The sequence below is a fragment of the Netta rufina genome, assembly GCF_964035555.1.
Source record: "Netta rufina genome assembly, chromosome: 10".
NCBI lineage: Eukaryota > Metazoa > Chordata > Aves > Anseriformes > Anatidae > Netta > Netta rufina.
Window position 1 is genome coordinate 7,488,636 of NC_140133.1, and position 21,981 is coordinate 7,510,616.

At 59.0% G+C, this 21,981-nt stretch overlaps 4 protein-coding genes across 5 annotated transcripts in view; 1 reads left to right on the forward strand and 3 right to left on the reverse strand.

Moving 5' to 3' along the window:
• The window catches only part of RNF123 (ring finger protein 123), a 47,009-nt gene extending 34,784 nt beyond the window's left edge, over nt 1-12,225 (forward strand). Inside the window, exons 34-39 of the mRNA XM_084292633.1 lie at nt 154-229; nt 758-842; nt 10,872-11,014; nt 11,386-11,480; nt 11,614-11,699; nt 11,783-12,225. Coding sequence (XP_084148759.1) covers nt 154-229; nt 758-842; nt 10,872-11,014; nt 11,386-11,480; nt 11,614-11,699; nt 11,783-11,882 — 585 coding nt within the window. The 3' untranslated portion in view covers nt 11,883-12,225. The remainder of the gene's footprint in view (nt 1-153; nt 230-757; nt 843-10,871; nt 11,015-11,385; nt 11,481-11,613; nt 11,700-11,782) is intronic.
• On the reverse strand, nt 7,329-9,823 carry AMIGO3 (adhesion molecule with Ig like domain 3). Its single transcript, XM_084293011.1, has one exon. It carries the CDS (start codon nt 9,460-9,462, stop codon nt 7,969-7,971), a length of 1,494 nt encoding a protein of 497 aa, XP_084149137.1. The 5' UTR covers nt 9,463-9,823; the 3' UTR covers nt 7,329-7,968.
• A 90-nt stretch (nt 12,226-12,315) lies between the features above and the next one.
• GMPPB (GDP-mannose pyrophosphorylase B) lies at nt 12,316-14,161 on the reverse strand. Its single transcript, XM_084292635.1, has 7 exons — nt 13,949-14,161; nt 13,819-13,867; nt 13,412-13,713; nt 13,260-13,338; nt 13,049-13,176; nt 12,682-12,864; nt 12,316-12,509 (listed from the first exon to the last, which is right to left on the reverse strand). The coding sequence occupies exons 1-7, from the start codon at nt 14,156-14,158 to the stop codon at nt 12,378-12,380; spliced, it is 1,083 nt and encodes a 360-aa protein (XP_084148761.1). The 5' UTR covers nt 14,159-14,161; the 3' UTR covers nt 12,316-12,377.
• A 420-nt stretch (nt 14,162-14,581) lies between these two features.
• Nucleotides 14,582-21,981, reverse strand: part of IP6K1 (inositol hexakisphosphate kinase 1) — a 33,850-nt gene continuing 26,450 nt past the window's right edge. For both annotated transcript variants that reach the window (XM_084293007.1, XM_084293006.1), the window contains 4 exons: nt 19,588-19,798; nt 18,924-19,108; nt 16,192-16,367; nt 14,582-15,349 (listed from right to left, as the gene is read on the reverse strand). In XM_084293007.1, coding sequence (XP_084149133.1) covers nt 14,843-15,349; nt 16,192-16,367; nt 18,924-19,108; nt 19,588-19,798 — 1,079 coding nt within the window. In that variant the 3' untranslated portion in view covers nt 14,582-14,842. The remainder of the gene's footprint in view (nt 15,350-16,191; nt 16,368-18,923; nt 19,109-19,587; nt 19,799-21,981) is intronic.

The following is a 21,981-nucleotide window of genomic DNA, read 5'->3' on the forward strand; positions in this document are numbered from 1 at the left end:
AACCCTGTTTCTAACATGTGCTGTCCATCAGCAGAGTAGGTGCCCCTGCAGCACCCATCAGCTCCCATGCTGCTCCAAAGCACGGTCATTGAGTGCTGCTCACAGGAAGACCCACCCAGAAAATACAAATGCTCTCTGCTTTTCCCTACGCAGCTCTTGAACCAGGTTCTGAATCGTGTGACAGCTGAAAGGAACTTGTTTGACAGAGTGGTCAACCTTCGTTTGCCAGGTGAGCCCATGCATTAGCTCTCCGTCCCTTCCCTCTGTTGAAAACGTGCTGGAGAAGCGCCCCTGGGAAGTGGGTGGCTTGGTTGCTGTGCTTTGCATCGAGTAAAGGGGGCACTGAGATGCTAGAGCAAGCTGTTCTCACCCATGTCAGCCGTCCTCTTTCTCCTGGAGGTGACTGAGTTTTGCCTGTTAGCAGGACCTGGCTCCAGGTGCTATGTAGGCATCCAACATTTCCCATACACCAGCTGCATTTCCCTTTCTGCTTAGTAGGGGACAGATTTCCTTCCCATCCCGAGGCTTGGAAGAGGCAGGGATGCTCCATTCTGAGGGCCAAGCCTGTAGCTCACATTAGTGGGAAAACCTCCTATCATGGGGGGGAGCCCAGGTCACCCTGCAGGCTGCTGGAGAGCCAAAGCCACAGCCCCTGCGTCCCAGACTGTGCTGCCAGCAAGTCCTAGGGCAGTGGTACAGCCCTGTCCTGTCCCTTGTGCGGTGACAGTGGCTCCATCTTTCTCTTTTACTTCCACAGGGTTGGAGAGTGTGGACCATTACCCAATTCTTGTGGCTGTGACGGGAATACTGGTCCGGCTGCTTGTGGACACCGATGCTCAGGGGTGAGTGGATTTGCTTGTGGAAGCACAGCATCACTGCGCATGGCACTGCTTTGGGTAACGGCAGCAGTCTGTGTCACAGGTGACATTATAGGAGCAATGTATTTGTGTGGTGAGGAGAGGCAGATGTGCTTGGAACAGGCAGAAGCCGGTGTGTTTTAAACCCCTGCTCCGTAAGTGAGGCGGTTTCTCAGGAAATTGTTCCTCCAGCAGGGTGGGGTCACTGTCTGCAACCCCTTTTTAGGCAAACTTTTCCTTATCAAAGGGCATCTCTGTGTTCAGCACACTAATGGCCTTGTCGTGTAGTTGGGAGCAGGACAGCTTCCAGCATCCTCACTGAAAACGTTCTCAGGGAAGCCATGGCTCAGCTCAGACTGCTGGCTGATGTGTGCTTGCACTGAGCCCTGAAAAAAAGCTCACGCTGATACACTCTGCAGCCCTGTCTTTGCTCTCTCCCAGCGTCGCCCTGCCACTGTTCTCTGTAGGATGCTGGAGGAGAAGGAGCTCTGTCCGCACTGCACACCCTGCTTGTTTCCACGCTGAGAGAACATGATAGTCCCTGGCTTTGCAGAGAGCAGAGCCCCATCTGGCTGAGCGGCTCAGCCCTGCAGCCAGTCTTTCAGCTTCTTCTCTCAAGGACTCAAAGATGTACACAAATACATCTAATTATACCCTGCCTCCCGTGGCTGCTGCACCAGTCACACAGCCCCAAGGATGACAGTGCCAAGTGCTTAGCACAAGGTCACCGATCAGTGGCCTTGCTGGGCTGGGGGTGTGGGTGTATTTTGCTCTCCCTCTAAATCCCGCTGTGTGGAAAAGGCGACTGGCACAAATCTGATGCCACAACTGGTTACTTCTTCCTGGAAGGAAGGAGAAGGTGTGATAAAGCAGCTCCCTGTATGCCAGGCAGGACAAGAAATCCTTCCCTGGACTTCCTGTCCCTTGAGCATCTGTCCCAGGCCAGATGACAGGGGTAAAAGTTGTTGCCCTGGTCTTCAGTTCAGCAGACTCTAAAAAGCACTGAGAAGACGGCAGTGGGATGAAGATCACCTCCTTCCCAGCCTGCAGGGAGTCCTGGGCAAACAAAAACCTTCCAGGTTGTGTCTCCCTTACCTGAAAAGCCAATCGTGCTGGGAAGCTGGTGTCACAGGGGCTGACACTGCCAAGTGCCACTGTTCCCTGTGTGCTGGCTGCGTGGTGACAAACCAGAGGTGCTGTATCCTGCTGTGCAGCTGGGAAGTGGCAAATCCCTGGCTGATCACCAAGGGTTTTGTAGTCACCTCCGTGGGCACTGGAGAGCAGAAATAAATGAGAGGCAGCGGGGTGATGCAGGCAGAGTAACACGGCCCTGTGGTGGGCCTGGCTGAGCAGGAGAAACACGAGATGAGACAGGAGGAAGCCAGGGAAAAAAATTCTATAAAACAAGATGCTTCTGCGTGATTTTGCAAAGCCCAGCACTAAATCTGAGGTTTGATCTGCCACTGATCTATAAAAGGCAGGCAAACGCTGCAGGGAGGCCTTTCAGGTCAGTCAAGACACAGAAGTACTGAGGCTGAGCAGCTTGGAGACCCCCAAGGCTACCAGCGCTGAGGGGACGGGCAGCCTAACCACAGGCAGGGTGACACAGCAAAGGGAAAATGGGAGGATTGCCATGGGTCACAGTGCTGCAGGAAGTCACGTAAAGGATCCCAGGGGTAACTGGGCTCTGCAGATCAGACCTGTTTTATGGAAGTCAAGAGGAGACGTTGCTCCTTTTTCCTTTTTCTGTTCCCCTTGGTGTAGCGAGCAGAGTAACAGGATGGGCATTTCTCCTCCTGCACAAGCACCCTGCCTGGGCAGAACTAGAAGCAGGTAGAAATCTCTTCCAGGTCCCATTTGGCAGCTCCCAGGTTTCCAGAAATCATTAACAGAGTGATTATACAATGTGAATTTGCTTAGAGGAGCTTCTCTTTGGGAATTGCCCATGACACCAGCTGTTAGCCTGACTAGTTCATCGCAGGGAGGCTGTGCCCTAGGGGATGAGGACGAGGAGCAGTATCTCAACTGACTTCCTTGGCTTGGGTGTGGTTTTTCTGGTTGCCTCTAACCCAGCCGTGGAAGCAAGCTGACCCTGGACCAGGCACTTGGCTGGAGGCTTTGCCCTGGGTCAGCGAGCACAGATTCCCCTGGGAGCGGAGCAGGGGAAGGGCAGGAGTAATGAGAGCTGGGGCCCTGCCCGCTGCCAGCCTGGGCCCCCCCCAAATGCAGACTCATCCAGCCGTGTTATCAGGATGCAGTCTGATGCCTCAGCTGCTCCTTGCCCAGCACAGGACACTCAGCCAGGCATCAAGTCCTCCTATTACGGGCTCCTGGCACAAAAAAAGCCATTAAGCACAAGGGTAGGGAACATTGCCCAGGCTGGGATGTGATGAGACAATTGATACATCGCATGCCTCCGTCTGTGGGTAGAGCTTTTGGGAGGGGAGAAACGCATTCCCCGTCGGGTCCGGCAGCACCGGTGCTGCTTGTGGGGAGCCAAAACTCGGGTACCCGCCCCATCCGTGGGCACCCCTCTCCATCAGCCCTCCAGGACTCGGCTGCCGCAGCTCCCAAACGCTTGCTGGGGCTGGAGGGTGGAGAGGGAAACCTTTCACTGCTCGCAGAGCATCCTTAGAGAGCAGATGGCTTGGCCAAGAGCAGAGCCTGAGGATTTCACGGCTTGGCTCAGCCAGGGGCTGGAATGAGCCTCACGAGCGGGGGCAGAGGAACGGCAGTGCAGGGCACAGCCTGCGAGGCTGCCAGCTCCAGCCAGGGGCTGCTGGCAGAGGGGCTCCCACCACAGGAGCGTGCTGACAGCCCCGTGTTCCCAGCAAGGCAGCCGCCTGCCCTCCAGGGCTTGCAGGGAGGGCACAGCCCGGCTGTCTCCTAACCAGGCAACAGCTCCAGGGCTGGAGCCAGCCTGGGGCTCCGTGAGGCTGCTGCAGGGCTGCTCAGGTCTCCGTGCAGGAAGGGAGGAGCTGGCAGGCTGAGCCAGGAGCTGGGCTGAATCGCTGAGCCCACGCCAGAGACCCTGGCTGCCTTCAGCCAGTATCATCCCCCCTGCTAAATAATTGAGCAGATTTTCTATTAAGCCTCCTTCGGAGCGAGCTAATGGAGCAGTGTTGGCCAGAGCTTGGGTAATGATCCTGGGGAGAGCGAGCCATGTGGGAAGGGGGCGAGGCCCGAAGGGTGGGCTGCAGGGCCCTGCGTGAGGGGGGCGCGCTCAGCGGGGTCAGGGCTCGTGGCTTGCAGGGCTGGGACACGGGCAGGGAGCCAGCGAACTTGTCTGTGGTGCTGCTTCTAAAGAAGCTGCCTTCAGGGTGCATCTCCTGGGGATTGCCACCCAAAAGCTGGAGGGGACAGAGGGGAGAGCACGGCGGGCACCAGCACGGCTGTGCCTGCCAGTGGAGCGCAGGACGGGGATCCTGGACCAGAAGTGACCATGCTGTGACACGGGGATGCTGAGCACGAGCCGGGGGAGCTGCCAGGAGGTGTGGCACTGAGCTGTGGTATTGGGCTCCTGCAGGCTGGGTGGCTGCTGCTTCTCCTTTGCACCAGGCCGGGGGGTGCAGAGGGCCGGGCAGGCAGGAGGGAGGAGACAGAGAGGTTCCCATGGCAGACCTCACACTTCGGTGGGGGAGAAGGCGAGCAGGCACGAGGCCACATGGTGGAGGCAGGTTAAGAAGGCTTTGTGCAATTTCTAGATGGCTTTTGGGTTGCCCTCGTTAAAGAAGACACGGAAGATCCCAGCCTGCAGGTTCCTAAATGCAGCCCGGCCACCCGCACAGATACCGGGGTACCCAGGAGGCTGCTCCCCTCTGCACGTGGCATTTCTCTGCAGCCCGGTGGTTGCTGAGCACTTTCTAAATGCTCATGCTCCTTCAACGCTTTTGATGAGGCCTGGGCTGTAGTGGAAGTGAGGCACAGGAGGAGACATTGCCCACATCCCTCAGACCACAGGAGCCCTTGCTGCCTTGCCCTAAAAACTCAGGAGCGGTGCTGAGGTCTGGGTGTCGTGTGTCGGGGGGAGCAGGAGCTGGAGCACAGCAGTGACTGGCTCAGCCCTGGGTTTCATGGCTGGAAACAGAGGCTGGGGAGCGTGCTGCTTTTACAAGCTGCCAGCTCCACACACCGTGCCCTGGGCTCTCCCAGGCATCGTGCTGCCATGCACCGGGCTGTGCTGCCCGCATCGCTTTGGAAAACCAGCAGCGTCGCAAGGAAAGGCTCCAGCCCCAGCTCCAGCTCTGCAGGTCCTGCGGCCAGCCCTGGTGGCTGGGGGACAGGAGGGACCTGCCCGAGGGGCTGAGCTGGGAAGTGCCAGGGGAGACAGCGCTGGAGCCTGCTCCTTCGTTCCCATGGCTGCAGGTGCCGGGGGGGCCGTGCTTTGTGCAGCCCCGTTCCTTCACCTCGCACGGGGAATTCCTCGGGGAAGGGCCAGGACGTTTCCAGCTCCCGCCTGTCAGGGAGGCCGTGCTTGTGGCTCCGTTTGTCCTTGCTGAGCTTTGCCTTTGAAGCCGCTTAATGAACTGCTCTGACAGTTCAGATATCCTTGCTCCTTTCCAGGCATCACCAAAATGCGAACCAGCAGTAGGATTTTCCCAGGAAAAATCCTTTGGGGGCGGTGCTGCTACAAGCTGTGGCTGTGCTGCCCTGGCACAGTGGGGCTCAGCCTTCCTGCGGGGCAGCACCGACTGCAGCCGGCCTCCATGCGCTGTTTTCGGCTTCTCTTGGCTGCTGCAGCCTCGGACAGGCCCTTGGGAGCCTTCCTTACACTCCCGTGAGCCCGGGGCTTTCCCTGACCTTAGCTCAGCTGAGGGGGCAGGTTTGCAGGAGCACCCGTGCCTGTGCTGCTGATGGGGGCACAAGGGAGTGGGAAGCCCTGGGACAAGGCCCACAAGCTGTGTGCTGCTGCAGGTTGCACTGTCTCATGTCTCTTTCTCAGTGCTGCTTTTTGGAGGTTCTCAGGAGCCCTGCCAGGGTGAGGGCTCACATCCCCTCGTTTTAGCACCTCTCTAGGATGTTTTTTCCAGACTCTGAGGCAGCAACAGCAGGTAAAGCACCAGCAGTGCTGCTTTCCTACAGCAGAAGTTGAGCCCCTCAGCAGGGGATGGTTTTGCACAAACAAAACAAAAGCAGATCGGGCTTCCCAAATAAAGAGCCCACCCCAGAAACGGAGGGGGGCAAATCCAGCTCCTCCTCGGTGGCATCCCAGCCCCGGAACACAGCCAGGCTGTGCCATCACCTTGCCTCTGTCCCCAAGGGACAGGGCGCTGCTGAAGCACCTCGCCAGCCCCGGCACAACCGCCTCGGCATCCCAGGCTCGTCAGTGGCTCTGTGCTAACAGGAGGTGACAGGGCAGGCGTGGGGAGCGAGGGCAGGGGCTGGTGGCACCCGTCCCTCGCACAGAGCAGCGGCCGCGGGGCTGGCAGCAGCAGGGCACGTAGCGCATGCGGCCGCACCGGGTCGGTGCCGGGAGGCCAGCTGCACTGCGGCCATCTCAGGAGAGCTCTCCCAAACCCTCCCTGTCTTCACACCACAGCTTCTGGTGAGCGCTTTGGGCACAGTTGGCTTTTTTTTTCTGGGTAAAAAAAAAAAAAAAAAAAAAAAAAAAAGCTGCTTGTTTCTTTGCTGAAAAAGTTGGAGGAGTGGCGACAGCTGCGTGCTCTCCTCCCGGCTGCCGAGGGGTGGTGGTGGCTGGCTGATGGAGGGGTGCTGCTGTCCCGCTGCTCACCCCAACGTGTCCAGCTGTGCTTCCCCAGTCCCAGAGGGAGGGGGAGAAACTGGGAGGGGGTGGCCTCAGCGGAGATGGAAGTGGCCGAGGGGAGCTGGGAGCTGCAGCAGGGCTGGGAGGGTTGTGCCGAGGGCAGAGGCATGGGGGAAGCAGCACAGCTCTGCCTGGCTGGGTGGGCACCTGCACCCGTGGAGGGGGTCAGGACTCAGCCCAGGACAGGGCCAGCCTGCCCCTGAGCTGCTCTCCTGTGCCTTTCAGTCCTGCTTGTCCCTTGTGTGCCCTTGTGGCACCTGGTGCTGCTCCCTCCCCACTGTCACCGAGCAGGGGGCACCTCCGCTCTGTCCCAGGACATTGAGCCCCTCACCGAACGAGCCCGGTGCCGTGGCAGGCTGCCAGCCCGCTGCAAACCACAGGGACCCCCCAGAGCCCAGCGAGGGGGACAGCAGCTCCCGCCCACCCCCTGCAAGGGCAAGGAGACACTCAGCCCGGAGTGAGCTTAAAAAAATAGGCATTTTTATTCAAATGTACCTAGAGAATTATGACCCAAGAGAGGCGATTACTCACATTTATCGATGGGCTTATTAGGTTACTGCTGTTTGCTGTGCTTGAGCAGCGCTTTTTGTCCGTCTCAAGGAGAAACGGAGCAGGGCGGGTGGCGCGCGAGACCTCATCGTCCTTGGTGGCACGGGGAGAGCTCTGAGCACTGCGGGTCGGGGCGCTGCATCACGTCACCTCGTGCATGCCTGCCTCTACTATTTACAGCTTCTCGTGAGTGTTAAGAAGCAAAAGCTTGCGCTGTCTGCTCGGCTGCGTGCCTCGCCGGGAGCTGAGCCCCCTCCTCCCTGCACAGCTGCCTTAGGGAGGGGGACGCATCCCAGCCCCCCCGGCTGATGGGTGCCTGCACGAGCTCGGCTTTATCAGTGGGGGCTTGCCCCAGGGACACACTGCCCCTGCTCCAGACCGCGGCACGCAGATGGGGACTGGCACGGGCGGGGAGAGGACGGTGGCGCTGCCCCCAGGGACAGTGCCGAGGGTGCCCAGGGCAATGGCTCTGGGCTGGGCCCGGCGTTCCCACGGCCGTGGCAGAAATCCAGCCCCTGCGTCGCTGCCAGGGAGTTTGGCTGCCAGGACAAAGCGGGGGTTTCTCGGGCGCGTTACCCTTGTGCTGAAGAGGCCGTTGCCGGTGGCTTACGCGAGGGGCTCCTGCTGGGTGCTGGCGGGCACGAGGGGCTCGCGGCTGAAGCGGTCGCGGGTGACGCTGGTCACCCTCACAGGGCGCAGGCAAGCGGGGAACTCGGGGTGCCCGATGCTCCTGCTTTGAGCAGCGACGGAGGAAAACAGCTCCTGGGGAGGCACCGGCCTCCTCCTAGCCCTGCCCTGCTACGACACGATGGGGGTGTCCGAGAAGACGGAGCTGATGGACTCCGAGTCCGACTTGAGCTGCAGGACCTTGGGGTGCTTGGGGTCAGGGAAATCCTCGCCAAGGGCCAGGCGGACCTTGCCGTTCTGCGCCTCCCGGATGGGCTCGAGGAAGACCACGTGCTTGTTGGCGCTGGCCTTGCGGCTCGTCCCGTCCGTGGCGGGCGGCGTGGTGCTGAGGATGGAGGACTGGGCGCTGCACTCCTGCGGGGGGCTGAGCGGGGCCGGCTTCTTGCAGCAGGGCAGGCAGCGGCAGGGCGTGAGGTACAGGTACATGAGCACGAGCAGCAGGCTCACTATGCACCCCAGCAGCGTCGTGAGGCCGGTGCTGAAGGTCTCCCCGTCTGGCTTGGGGTAGTGGACCGTCACGTTGACCTCACACATCCTGCTGAAATTGTGGGGGCTGCTGATGGCCAAGCACACGTAGACCCCCGAGTGCCAGGGCTTGGCCGCTGCGATCTTCAGGCTGCCGTTGCGGTACACCTCCACGGAGCGGTTGCTGTTCCCTGGGTGCCTGATGGGCTCGTGGTGAGGTGAGATCCACATGTAGGTGGTGAGCACGTCGGGCAGGCTGGCGTTGCAGGTGAGCAGGAGGGCCTGGCCCACGGTCACCGGGAAGGGCACGGGGTGCACGTCCTCGGGGCCGGCCGAGCAGTTCTCGAACATGTGGCTGTACTTGAGGAACTTGATCAGCGAGCGGGGCACGGTGTCGGACACCTTGCAGGTGTGCTCCTCGAAGAAATCCTTCACGGAGCTGAAGCCTCGCTGCTTCCACCGCTGGAGCATCAGGTAGAGCGGGCAGCTGCACCGCACGGGGTTGTTGTGCAGGTACAAGCCGTTCCCGATGTTTTCGGGCAGAGCCGCCAGCTCCTCCACGGGGATGCTGCTCAGGCTGTTGGAGGACAGGTCCAGCGTGCGCAGGCTGTAGTTGCCCAGCCCCTGCACCGAGCGGAAGGGGAAGGTGGTCAGGTTGTTCCAGCTCAGGTAAACTTTCCTCAGGCCGCTTAGCTTGGCGAAGGCGTTCTCATCCACTCGCGCGATGCGGTTGTTGTAGAGCAGCAGCTCTTCCAAGCTCACCAGCGCCTCGAAGTAGTGCGTCTCGACGGCGTGCAGGCGGTTGGACGACATGTCCAGGTGCCGCAGGTACGAGGCGTTGTGGAAGGCCCGCGGCGAGAGCTCCCTGATCTGGTTGTGGCTCATGTGCAGGGCCTCCAGGTGCGGCAGGGCGGCCAGCCAGCGGTCGTGGAGCTGGGTGAGGGCGTTGTGGCTCAGGTCCAGCGTGGTGGCGGTGGGCGGCAGCGCCCGGGGCACGCGTTGCAGCGTCTGCCGGCTGCAGCTCAGCAGGTCCGAGGTGCAGATGCAGGCGGCGGGGCAGCTGCGGGCGGGCGGCGAGGCTCGGCCGTGGGCGCACAGCTGGAGGAGCAGCAGCAGCCACAGCGGCTCCGCGGCCACCATCGCGGTGCTGGGGGGGCGCCGTGCGCCGGGTGGGCACGGGGGGGACCCCGCCGAGCATCCGCGGCCCCCCCGAGTCCCGGTGCGAGAAGAGTCCAAGGGCAACGTCCCCTCCCCACCGCCACCAGCCCGGCGCCCCCGGGGGCTCGGGCAGCGCCTCCGCCGCGTTTACCTGCGCTCGGGCTGCCCCGGGGGGTGCCGTGGGGGCCGCTCCCCACGCGTGGCTCCGTCCCCGAGCGGCGCCCGGCGGCTCCCGGCCGGCGGCTCCGTGCCCGCCGCGCCCCGCTCGCTATTTACGGGCCCGGCCGCGCTGCCATTGGTCCCGGCACGGGCTGGGGGCGGGCCGGGGGACGGCGGGGACCCCCCCTTCACCTCCTCTTCACCCCCCCCGAAGCCCGGCCCGGGGTCGTGCCGAGCCCGGCGGGGTCCCCGCGGAGGACACGGGGACGGGGACGGGGTGTCCCCCCCGAGGGGTGGCCGCCCGGTGAAGGACGCTCGGGGATGTCACTGGGCAGCACCTGGGCGCGTTGGTGGCAGGCTGGGGAATCGGTTTCCATTAGGGCAGCAAAAAGCTAATTTGGCTGCTGCGGCTGCCGTTAACCCCCTGCTCCCCAGCGCAGGCTCGGACTGCGACAATCAGAGCTGGCGAGGCGAGAGCTCCACGCGGCTTTTCCCTTCGCGGGGCTGCCCAGAGCCAGGGACGGGGCCGTGGGGATGGGTCCTGAGGGAGGTGCAGGTGCCCAAGCAGAGCCGGGGGCTTGCTCGCCCCCCATTACTGGAGGGGACGTGCATCCTGCTCCGTGCCCTTCCCCTGTCCTGGTTGTCCCCACTGCTGCTTGAGGCCAGGGGGAGCCACGGCCGCTCCCTCCTGCCTTGCAGCCTGGGCACCCACTTGCCCTTGGAGCTGTTCCCAAGGCGCAGGGGATGCCCTGGCAGCAAGGCCTGTGCTCCTTTTACCCTTGCTGTGTGAGGATAGTGCTGGCTGCTTCCGCCACCCTGCAGCTCCCAAGGCCTGCGCCAGGCACCTGAGCGTGAGGGCTGCAGCCTCAGCAAGTGTTAATGTACCCTATCGATCCCCGGAGGCCGCCCGAGCAGGGTGGTGGCAGAGGAGGAGGAGGAGATGGATGCCCTTCGGCCACCTTCGAACGTGCTAGGAGGAGCACAGGGCCCTGCGTGTGCCCAGCTGTGCCCCAGGTCTGTCCCCATGGGCACAGGCGCTGGGGACTCGTGAGGGCTGGGGCACCCTGGGGCTCCCACTTCACTGCTGCAATCGCCCCTAGTGCCAGCCGCAGCTCCTGCAGCACCCAGCTGGCTGCGCTGTGCCTGGGGACACAGCCAGGGGCTTGGCCAGGCCAGTGGGGACTTGATGGGGTGGGGAGGGGGCACAGCCTGACTGTGATGTCCCTTTGCAGGGCTGAGCGTGCGACAGCAGTGATGCTGGCAGACCCCTGCTTCCAGCTGCGCTCCATCCAGTACCTGCTGGGCCACGCCGAGCCCTCAGCCCTGGCGGCTGCTGCCCCGGCCACCGAGAAGCGCCATTTCTCCCTCAACACGTGTGAGTGTGCGCACCGGGATGGGGAGCTGGGGCTGCTGGGTCCCTGGGCTGTGCCCTGACCTGGGCACGGTGCGCCCCCAGCAGTGGCACTCGGGTCAGGGCTGTCCCCAGCCTGACAGGCCCAGGTCGGTGCCTGCTTTCGGTGGCGGTTTTGTCCCCTTGCAGCGCCCTTGGCTGCATTCTCTGAGCCAGTGCCTCGGCCCAGGGAGGTTTGATTTTGCAGGAGTGTTCCCAACTATCCAGCTGCTGTCCCCTGTCCTGGTTGCTTCCTGTGGGCAGCCACAATTCCCCCTGCATCACCCAGCAGCCTCAGGGCAGCCTGGGCTTGGGGGGGGTGGGCACCACCCCAACACACATTTTTGGTCCTACAGACACAGAGTACATCAGTACGGAGGAGCTGGCGAAGGTGGACAAGATGCTGAGCCACCTGAGTGAGGAGTCCAAGCAGGCGGCTGCCACCACGCTGGTGAGTCCCCCCTGCCCCTGTCCCCACAAGGCAGTTGTCACACTGCTTGGGTGCAGCCACGGCACAGCTGCCGTGCAGCCCTGAGGTGCCATGGTTTTCACCACCACCAACTGCCTGCTCGCCCCCTCCCCAGCCCACGAGCGAGGAGGATCTCTGCCCCATCTGCTACGCACACCCCATCTCAGCCATCTTCAGGCCCTGCTCCCACAAGTCGTGCAAGTGAGTAGCTCCTGCGTGCCCGTGCCCCCAGCTCCCAGCACCACTAAGGGGCAAAGGGTGCTCACACTTCTCTCCTGTCCCAGAGCCTGCATCAACCAGCACCTGATGAACAACAAGGACTGCTTCTTCTGCAAGGCCACCATCACGGGCGTGGACGACTTCACCAAGCCCGCCAGCTCGTAGCACCCAGCCCCGCGCCTCGGGCTCCCCCAGCTGAGCGCTGCACGCTGGCTTCTCCCTCGGCAGCCCCCCTCCCGGGGACAGGCCAGGACCCAGCGCAGGGCCGGGTTCTGCAGGGAGAGGCTGGCTCAGGGAGGGGCCGGATGGCAGGCTCTGGGGCCAGCATCGCCCTTCTCCTGCCCTGCAGGTCATTCTCAGGGAGGGGAGCCCGAGGCCTCGTCGCCAAAGCAGCCCCGCATGCGGTGAGCGGTGCCTGGGCCCTGGGCCCTGTGTGTTTGGGCTCTGTTACTTTGCCCCTGGCTGGGGGCTGACTTGATGAAATGCAGCATTAAATTATTCTTCCTTATGTGGTGCCCTGAGACATGGGGAGGGGAAGCCAGGCCGGCTCTGGCAAGTGACCTGGGTGCTTGGGCTGTGCGCAGACGATGCTCAGAGGTAGACAGAAGTATAAATATTTAATCCAGGCAGAGCCGGGAGTGGAGGGCGCACCGGGGGCTGCTACATGATGATGCGTGGCTCTGGTACAGACTCGGTGATGGACTTGTGTGGCAGCACGTTGGCCCCATTGAGGTAGAGCTCGTCGTTGACAATGACGTCCTCGCCCAGCACTGTCACGTTCTCCATGCGCACCTGCCCCAGAGAGCCCCGTCACACCCGCTCCGGCTCAGGGCACGGTGCCACGCTCCTGCTCCTGCCCACAGGCACATCCCAGCTGCCCTTCAGCCACAGCCTGGGGTGGCAGGAGGAGGCAGGAGGGCGAGACCCCTGACCCCCCCTAGCCCTGCAGCACCCGCGTCCTCACCCACTGCCCCACGGAGCAGCTCCAGCCCACAATGCAGGACTCCAGCCAGGAGTGGGAGCGGATGCGGGCCCCCTCCAGCACCGTGCAGCGCTTGATGCGCACCCCGTCCTCCACCACCACGCCGGCCCCGATCGTCACGTTGGGGCCGATGACACAGTTTGCCCCGATCTTGGCGCTGGGGTCCTGGAAGGAAGAAAGGCTGCACCCCGGGGCTGCGAGGCAGCCGCAGCTCTGCACGGCCTGCAACGCTTCGCTGGCGTGGGGACGGGAGGGCACAGCTTGAGGGGCACGGTGAGCACAGCAGTGGGGAGCTGGAGTGAGCCTGCGAAGCATGCCTGGGGCTGGCGTGCCGGGGGCTGGCACTTACCACCAGCACATTCCCTACAACACCGGGCCCCGAGTGCAGCTTCTCGGGGTGCTGAGCCCGCAGCGCCTGCAGGTACATGCACATGCCCGTGAGAAAGTCTTTCGGCTGCCCGATGTCCATCCAGAAGCCTGCGGGGACAGAGCCGTGGTGACAGCCCCCGGCGAGGGGGCAGCGGCGCGGGCGGCACCCCCGTGCCCGGGCAGGGCCTTACCCTGCAGCTCCATGGCGTAGAGCTGCCCCTCCTGCGCCATGGCCGGGAAGATCTCCTTCTCGATGGACGTGGGGCGCAGCTGCGGGGACGGGGCGCGGGGCTCAGCGGGGGGCTCCCAGCCTTCAGCCCCCGGCCCCCAGCCCGGCCCCTACCTGGATGCGCCGCAGGATGCCGGGGCTGAAGATGTAGAGCCCGGCGTTGATCTTGTTGGACACGAAGACGCGCGGCTTCTCCACGAAGCGGAGGATGCGGCCGGTGTCGGCCTCGCTCACCACCACGCCGTACTTGGCCGGCTCCTCCACGCGGGTCACCACCAGCGAGCCCTCCCCGCCGTGCTGCCGGTGGAAGCGGGCCAGGGCGGCGAAGGGGAACTCGCAGATCACGTCGCTGTTGAGCACAAAGAAGGGCTCCTCGCCCTCGGCCAGCAGCTCCCGGGCCAGCGCCAGCGGCCCCGCTGCCCGCCCGTCAGCAGCGGAGCGGCACCGGGCGAGCCCAGCCCGCGCCCCCCCCCCGGCCCGCAGCCCCCTCCCGGTCCCCCCCTGTCCCCCCCCGGTGCTACCTGTGCCCAGCGGCTCCTTCTCGTGCGACAGCGAGATGCGGAGGCCGAGCTGCGGGCACAGCGGTCAGGGCGGAGCCGCCCCGCTCCGGGGGCGCTCGGGGCGCTGCGGGGGTCCCCCCGCCGCCCTTACCCGCTGCTCCTGCTCGCGCATGGCGGCCTCCAGCGCCTCGGACATGTAGCTGACGGCCAGCACCACGCGGCTGACGCCCGCCTGGCGCAGCGCCTCGAGCTGGTGCAGCAGCAGCGCCTTGTTGCAGAACTCCACCAGCGGCTTGGGCCGGCTCAGCGTCAGCGGCCGCAGCCGCGTCCCGAAGCCCCCCACCAGGATCAGCGCCCGCATCCCCGCGCCCGCGCCCCGACACGACACGTCAGCGCCGCGCGCCCCGCCGCGTCACCCCCCGCACGCCCCACCCACCGGGGGCGGGGTCTCCGCCGAGCCCCGCCCCTCGCACGAAGCCCCGCCCCCGCGCTCCCCGGCAGTGCCCACCCCCCCCCAGCACGCCGTGCCCGGGCCGCAGTTGGTCGCTTTATTTCCGCGGTCGGGTGCTGGATCCACAGTGCCCGCAGGGCGAGGCTGCACGGAAAGCAAGGGCAGGGCTGGTGGGCAGAGCAGCCTGCCTGCTGCGCCCCGGCTGCTCCCGGCCATTACACGGTGCCCTCTCCACATAACCTCGGGGAATTTCCAAGGAGGCTCCTCCAGCCCCAGCTCCCACCCCCAGCTTTCTCCCCCCAAGGCCAGGCCCCCCTCCAGTACACACAGGCAAGGAGCGAAGAACCAGGCCCCCACCCCCCTGTAGGCATCTCTGGCCGCTCCTGCAGCAGGCAGAGCCAACGTGGGCAGAACCAGCTGGTCAGCACCAGGCGCTCTCTTCCACCCTGCCTCCCCTCAGCTCTTCTAGCCAAGTACATTTAAAAAAGAATGGAGCAATATAATTGTTTTTAAAATGGAGGTGTCTGCTTTTTCCTGTGCTAGGAGGTGGTCCTGTCGGCTCCAGTCACCAGGACAAGAGGCTGTGGCCCGGGACTACTGGTTCTCTTCACGCATCTGTTCCATGATGTTGATGAGGCTTTCCAGCCCGAACACGTAACCCATGTCAGGCCCATCGTGCACAGTGGGGTCATCGCGGAAGCCTTTGAAGGTGCTATGTGCAAAGTCAATCATACGCACATCCACCTTGGGCCGGGGCGAGTCGGGCTCCGTGCTGCCGCCGTCCTGAAGGCTCTCGGGGAGGGAGCTGTCCGTTCGCTTCAGGCGTGCCTCGGGCCGGATATCCACAAAGGTCCCTGACCTGTTGTCCTTCCCATCGTAAATGATGAGAAGGGAGCTGGAGTAGAAGCGGTAGGAGGCCTGTCTCTCCAAAACCGCTTTCAAGCTTCGGAGTTTGGCGAGGACAGGCTCAAAGAGGTCCTTGCGCAGCTCTACGCCGTTGTGGAGATAGTGGTAGATGGCATTGCGGAAGCCCTCGATGGAAAGACCGCGTCCATAGTATTTATTCCTGCATAAGTAATGCCCTGTGTTCAGCTGATAGACCTAGAACATCAAAGGAAATACACATCAAGTGGGAATGCCAGGCTGAGGCAACGCACAGAGCCCAAAGCTGTCCTGTAGGGACAGGGCAGAGGGAGCTCATGTCACCACCACACCCAGGAGCGAGCAAACAGCTCTGCGAGCTCCCAGAATCCCAAAGCAGCTCACGTGTGCATGGCCAGGGTGTCCGAGCACCGGGCTGGCACTGGCCCCATGACACTCACAGGTGAGCATCCCCAAAGCAGCACGCCACAACAGACCCCAAGGCTCAAAAAGCTGAGTTGTTTAAAAAGCAGCTCAGACACATCCTCTGGCAGCAGGAGCCATGCATGCCTTGCCATTAGGACATGGCATGTGATTAATGCAGGGCCCTCATTGCTTCAGAGTCTGTGGGCAGAGATCTGGATTACAAGATACTTCTGCTGGTGGGGAAAAAGATCAACTCCGTTGTGCAACAGCACCAACAGCAAATCCTTGTGCTCAAGGTGTAGCACCAAGAGATGATTTTAAGTCCCAGTACAGTACAGAAGTAAACATCAGATGATGCCAGGGCAGAAACAACACATCTCCCCCAGGCACTGCAGTTCTAGCTTAACACTAAGCCAGAAGAACAGTTATTTTAGAAAACCCCCATGTTTTCCATGAACACCTTCGGATAAAGCAGGTCACCTTGCAAGAATCCTTTGTCCTAGGACTAGAAGTGAAAACAAAAAGCTCATACCACAAACTCTGGTGTACCTACCTGAAGAGGAGGGCTAACTCAGTGCTCAGCAGAAAACACTAACTAGTCTAACAGAGCTGGGGAAAGGATGTGCAGCACCTGCTGCAGACTTGGGGATTCCTACCTGCATGCCACACACTCGCACGCCCAAGGTGGCAGAAGTGCTCTGCTCACACTTCTTCATCTGCCGAGCAGCCTTCTCCTCAGAGGCATCGTCTCCGTGCTGTCTGGTCCCCATCTTCAGATCAAGCACACAGGGAAACTTGAAGTGATGCACCACGTTCTCCAGCAAGAGGAACTCTGGGAGAGGCGTCAAGGAGAGCTCAACTGGCAGAGACGCTGCTCCCCAGGGCAGCCAGGAAGAGGGACGCGGTGTGAGATAGGGTTGGGTGGCAAACAAATAGGAACCAAAGAAGAGAGAGAACAAACTGTTTGGGAAGGTGAAGAAAAAGGACAAAACCCAAGCAGTGGCACGTGGGCACCCTGTAGGAGAAGTCAGCCTGGAAAGTGGCCTGCCCAGCACTAAGCAGAGGATCACGTACAGGCACACTGCGCTCAGCGGGAGGAGCCGAGGAGCAGAACGCTTACATCAGAAAAGAGCCAGTATGCTAGGGAGAACTGGTGGTATGTTAAGGGAGAGCTCAGTCTACACAGATCTGCAATTTAACCACACGGGAAAAGAACACAATCCCCACAGACCAAGAACTCGAGGTTCAAGTAAGATCCACAGTGCTGCTGTTATCAACCTGCCCAGAACAGCAGCGCTAACCAATACATGAGGAAAAACTGCAGAGGCTACAAAGGCAGGAAACAGCAGCAATGGGAACCTTCAGTCACCACCACACACAATGGGCAAGCCTTCCAGTAGGGCACAACGCTGAGAACAAGCCTGAGGCAACCACCAGAGCTAACGGAGTCCCAAAGGGGAAAAACAACGCTGAAGGTTGCCCGAAGGAGTAGGTCATGGTTCAGCACATTATGCTAAAATGGCAACCAGAGCACAGCTAGATTAAACTTACAAGGAAGTTTAACATTTAGAAAAATCCATCAACAGCCACGTCTGATTTGAAAGAGGAACTTCGTAAAAATAAGGAAGTGTGTTAAAAAAAGATAGGACAGCTAAAAAGAATTACTGCTCTGCAAGCGATGTGGCCTCTATTTAAAAATATGAGCTGGAGGCTCAAAGCACTCATTTGAGAATAGGAAAAGGAAGCCTACGCAGTTAAAATGTGGAAGAATAAAGCTATTAAAAGCGAGGCTGTTTCTAAGCAAGGGAAACAAAAAATCAAGCTCCAGCAGGTGAAACAAAAACACAAGTTGGCAAGTTAGAAGTACAAGGAGCAATTTGCAAAGGCACAGAAATTAACCTCCTCTGCCACGTGAAGCAGTGACTCAGACTGCCCGAAGGGTTTATAGTCAAAGCATAAAAGGAGCTGGGGGGCAGGGTGGAAGCAAAAAGGAGAGACCCCAAAAAGAAAAATTAATGTTAATATTTTATTGTGCTTAACAGGGAAAAACTTTGGGAATTCCCAAGCCAAAATGCTAATTTCAAAGAATTGTCTCAAACTGAAATGCAAAGAGAAGAGATCGCATGTCCAAGAAAAACTGAAGAGTAACAACTCACCAGAAATGGGCAGTCTCACCCAGAAGCCCTAAACATCATAAGGCAGAGCTACCTCCCTTATTAAACAGGATGCACTACCTCATTTAAAGCTGCCTTAGCTCCAGAAGACTAAAGGGAGGCTACTGCAGTGCTGACCTGCAGAGATACGGGAACTACAAACTGACAGAAGCGTATCTCACAGCTCAGCGGGATGCTGTATGGAAGAACAGAGGCAGATGCAGATAAGCACAATTCATCAGGGAAGATCAGGCACACCTGTTGTGAAAGTAATGTCTCAAAAATATCCTGGGGTTCTTCAGCAACTTCGAGAAACACAGACATGAGGTATCGGACCAAATGAAATCCGCACAAGTATCAGGAGACATTTGACAGATGTCTCAAAGAGGCTAAGCTGCAGGCTGAGGACTGAGGTGCTGACAGGGTGATTAACTTGTCAGCAAACAAAAGAAAAAAGTCAGGATGCCTGACTGATCTCACAGCCCAAGTCACTAGCAGGGTCTTTGTGTGGGGATCTACACTAGTCAACAAGTGATCCAGAAAAGTGAAGGGGATGGCAAATTTGCTCATATACTAAGTCACTCGAGGTTGCAAAGATGAGGAGCAGTTATGAAAAGTCCCCAAAAGACCTTACAAGACTGACTTGGCCACTAAACTGATAGACAAAGTTCTCTGGAGTGAACGTGCAAGATGATAAACATAAGGGGGAAAAGATTTTTAGCTTGAGGTGTGAAGCACTGGGTTTTGAGATGACTGTTACCAGTCAGGAATGAGATGTTGGGGCAACAAAGCAACATTTACAAGAACGTGTGTTACAAATCATGAGGAGATGGAGACAACATCATTACGTGCCAGTGGAAATCTCTGGTTCACCAGCATCTTCTGTACCATATGCAGTTCTGGTCACCGTCTCCAGAGGGATACAGTAGAACTGGAAGAGACTCAAGAAAGGTGACAAGGACGATCACAGCTCCTTCCCAAGGAACTGCTGCACGGCCCAGACCTGCGTCTGCTGTCAGACCTTGCCCAACACGAAAAACTGTCTAGTTAAGAACACACAAACTGACTCAAAGGTGGTCCAGAAAGGAAAGAAAACATGGGAACTAGCCAGAAACACGGCTTCTGAGCATCGGTGTCATGCTGACACCAGCGAGGCCTGGCTGCCTCAAGCACAAACGCATCGGCCAGCGCAGCAGCAGCAACCTGACGCGCTCACTTCGCTTCCCAAAGGATACTGTAGAGTTTTCGGTCCTTGGACTCTGACCGCATGCGGCTCAGCTGCTGCTTGTGACAGCGCAGGCTCCAGGGGTTATAGCTGATCTTTTCAGAGCTCAGACCACTGTTCCCATCCAACATCTGAAATGGAACATCTGAGTGGATGTGCATGTCCACCCTGGGGCTCTTTGTCTCCTGGATGTTGCTGGTATAAAGACAGAACAAGGCAGCCCGTTAGAATCCACGTATTCTCCAGATACTTACAACAGTCATGCAATTCCCTCGCACAGTAGCATCTCCTGTTCCTTCTCCTTCTGCACACTTCACACTATCCAAACCCACCAGCTTCCTACACAGCAAATCCTCACTAACATCCCAGGGCGTGGACCCATCCTCATTAACCTTGGATGAATAACCTGATGGACTTCAGAGTGTTTGAATTTGCCTCGCAGGTTTTGGTTCCACATCCAATTAACCTTCTAAGCTTTCTTCCTGTGTGAGAAGCGCTTCACTTGGATGAGAACTGACTGTTTGCAGTGCCACAGAATGCTGGGATAGTAAGTGCAAGACAACCTAGCAACTGTGTGGAAGTGTAAAACACCCTAAACAAAAGGGTGACTACGGCTGAAAGGGTTAAGACATTTTCCAGCTGTCACGTTGTGACTAGACCCTCAAAGCTTTTACCTTTCGGTGCTGTCACTGGCCAGGCCAGGTTTTTCCTCCTTGTGCTCAGTGCCGCTGCTTGATCTGTGAAGACTTCGACGCGAGTGCTTGCGTCGTGGCTGGTCCCTCTCTGGCATGTCATCCTGCTCCAAAGCCTCGTTCTCCACGTAAGGATACGCTACCAGGTTGATGTAGCCATCGCTGTCTCCCTCAAAACAGACAGACACCACACCTGCCAGAAAGAAGTGACATCAGCACCGTTTTTCAGGGGAGGAATACACAACCACTAGCATCCATGTGTTCAACAGCACAGAGGAAAACACAGCTCACAGAGCAGCAAGAGAAATCCAGAGCAGTGAAATGAGGTTTAAGATGGCAAAGGGGAGAATCCAAATACTTTAAAAACACAGCACAGAGAAGAAAACCTCCCAAAGAGTGTCCTGCATCACTACTGGAGCAAACAGTCCACAACAGCATTAGCAGCTGTGCTATCCACCCAAAACTGTGCTAGGAGCATGTGAGGCTCCTAGCCCTGAGTGCTCACACCCTGCTGAGCTGTGCTAACAAAAATGCAGCTGGAAGGCTGAGGGGGTGTGATCGTTTCCTCTGGTCAGTCCTGCAGCAGCCAGTAAAATAAGGGATGTCGACACACTGAAGAACACCCAGCAGAGCACACCAAGATGCTGAGGGGTGCCAAAGCAAAAAATGTGAGTAGACATTTAGTGACTTTGGGTTGGGTATATGCCCTGCAGAAGCGTTCCTGCTGTTGACAAGAGCGTCTCTCAGCTAGAGGAGCTCTGCAGCATCTCAGCTCTGAGGCTCAGGTAGCACCTGCTGCTTGTATCTGAAGTCAGCTAAAGTCTCACAGAAAAGAAAAAAAAAAAAAAGCCCTGTGAGGTCCCAGGGCTTCCTAGTGATAAAAACAGGAGGTCCTGGAAGTACACTACCTCAGCCAGGTGAGGGCAACTCCCCCATGTGTGTCCTGTCCAATTTTGCCTTCTGTGGACTCCTGGAAAACACCACACTCCAAGAAAAGATACAGATCTTTCATGGCACCAGTCCTGAATGTACCTAGCTGACCAGCCGTGAAGCAGAACACCTGGCACTTTCAGTTAGTGTTGACATCATCTTAGCCCTGAAAATGAGGTGATCAACACATCTCCTATCTTGCAATGACAAAATCTTTCATTCTCTTGATACCAGTGTGAAACAGCTGCCAAGAACATCAGATACTATGTGTGCTGAACACAGAGATTAACCACAGAAGTGATGAAACAAGCGTAAGAAGGCTCAGCACAAGCTCAGAGCAGTTCAGGACCCCAGCATGTTACTACGTAAATGCCCATCCAAGTGCTCTGGCTGCCTGCACGTGCTCCTCAAGCTGCCCCTCTGAACAGGCAATTATACAGTAATAGGAGTGATCAGACAAGAAACATCCTGACACTATCACTTTGGGGACCAGCAGGAAGCCGCACAGGAGCCTCCGATGAAATCCCACACCCTGCTGCCTGCCCTCTGCCCCTAGGCAACCAGGAAGTATCGCACTTCAGGACGCCAGGCCTCTCTCTGGGCTATCAGCTTCAGCAGTTTTAAATGGATCTCCCAAGGAAAGCCTGGCATCACATCGCTTCCAGTACCTCCACGAGCTTCAGCTGGGAGTTCAGCTGGGTCACCACAGCACCATATGGACCCAGAGCAGCTTGAGGGGCTGCCGGAGAGGATAGCTTTTGTTCCCAGTCTGCGCACAGACAGGCAGGTAAGTCGACACTGCTCTCAGACCTTCAGGCTGCAGCCAGATCAAACGGCAAGACCTGGAGCAGATGGTGGCCCCAACTGTCTGGGGAGCACGGGCCTCCCGACAGCACGCAGAGACAAAGAGGCAGAGGCACCACAAACACCAAGTCCCCCAGAAGGCCACCAGCCCGTGTTACTGTCCTAAATACAAGCACACGGCCAAAAGCCTGTCGAGTTCCCGAAAGGTACAGGTGAGCTGCCCACCTCCTTCAACAACAAGGACACTGGAAAATTCCATTCCTTCAGAGCAGCTGGGGACAAGGCTTCACCTCAGCTCTGGGAAAGGAAGCTGCTGAAGCAGCAAGTGTTTCTGATATGGGCCCATAAAAGAGCTGGGATGAGGAAGTAGTAAATTATAAGACTGGAATGCACGAGTGCTCGGTGTATGACCCAACTTCTTTTGCTGAAGGTCAAGGCAATAACTGACAATTACTTGCTAGTAAAATTACTTTAGATACACATTCATAACCTGAAGCACCAGACTGCAACCGTAACTCTTTAGTTTGTCTAGAAGGAGGAGCACATGAAGCCTAGCATGCCAAAATAAAAAAATAAAAAAAGACTTCCTCCTTTCCAAAAAGCTCTTATCAAACTGCTCACCTGCAAAAGATAAAAGTAACA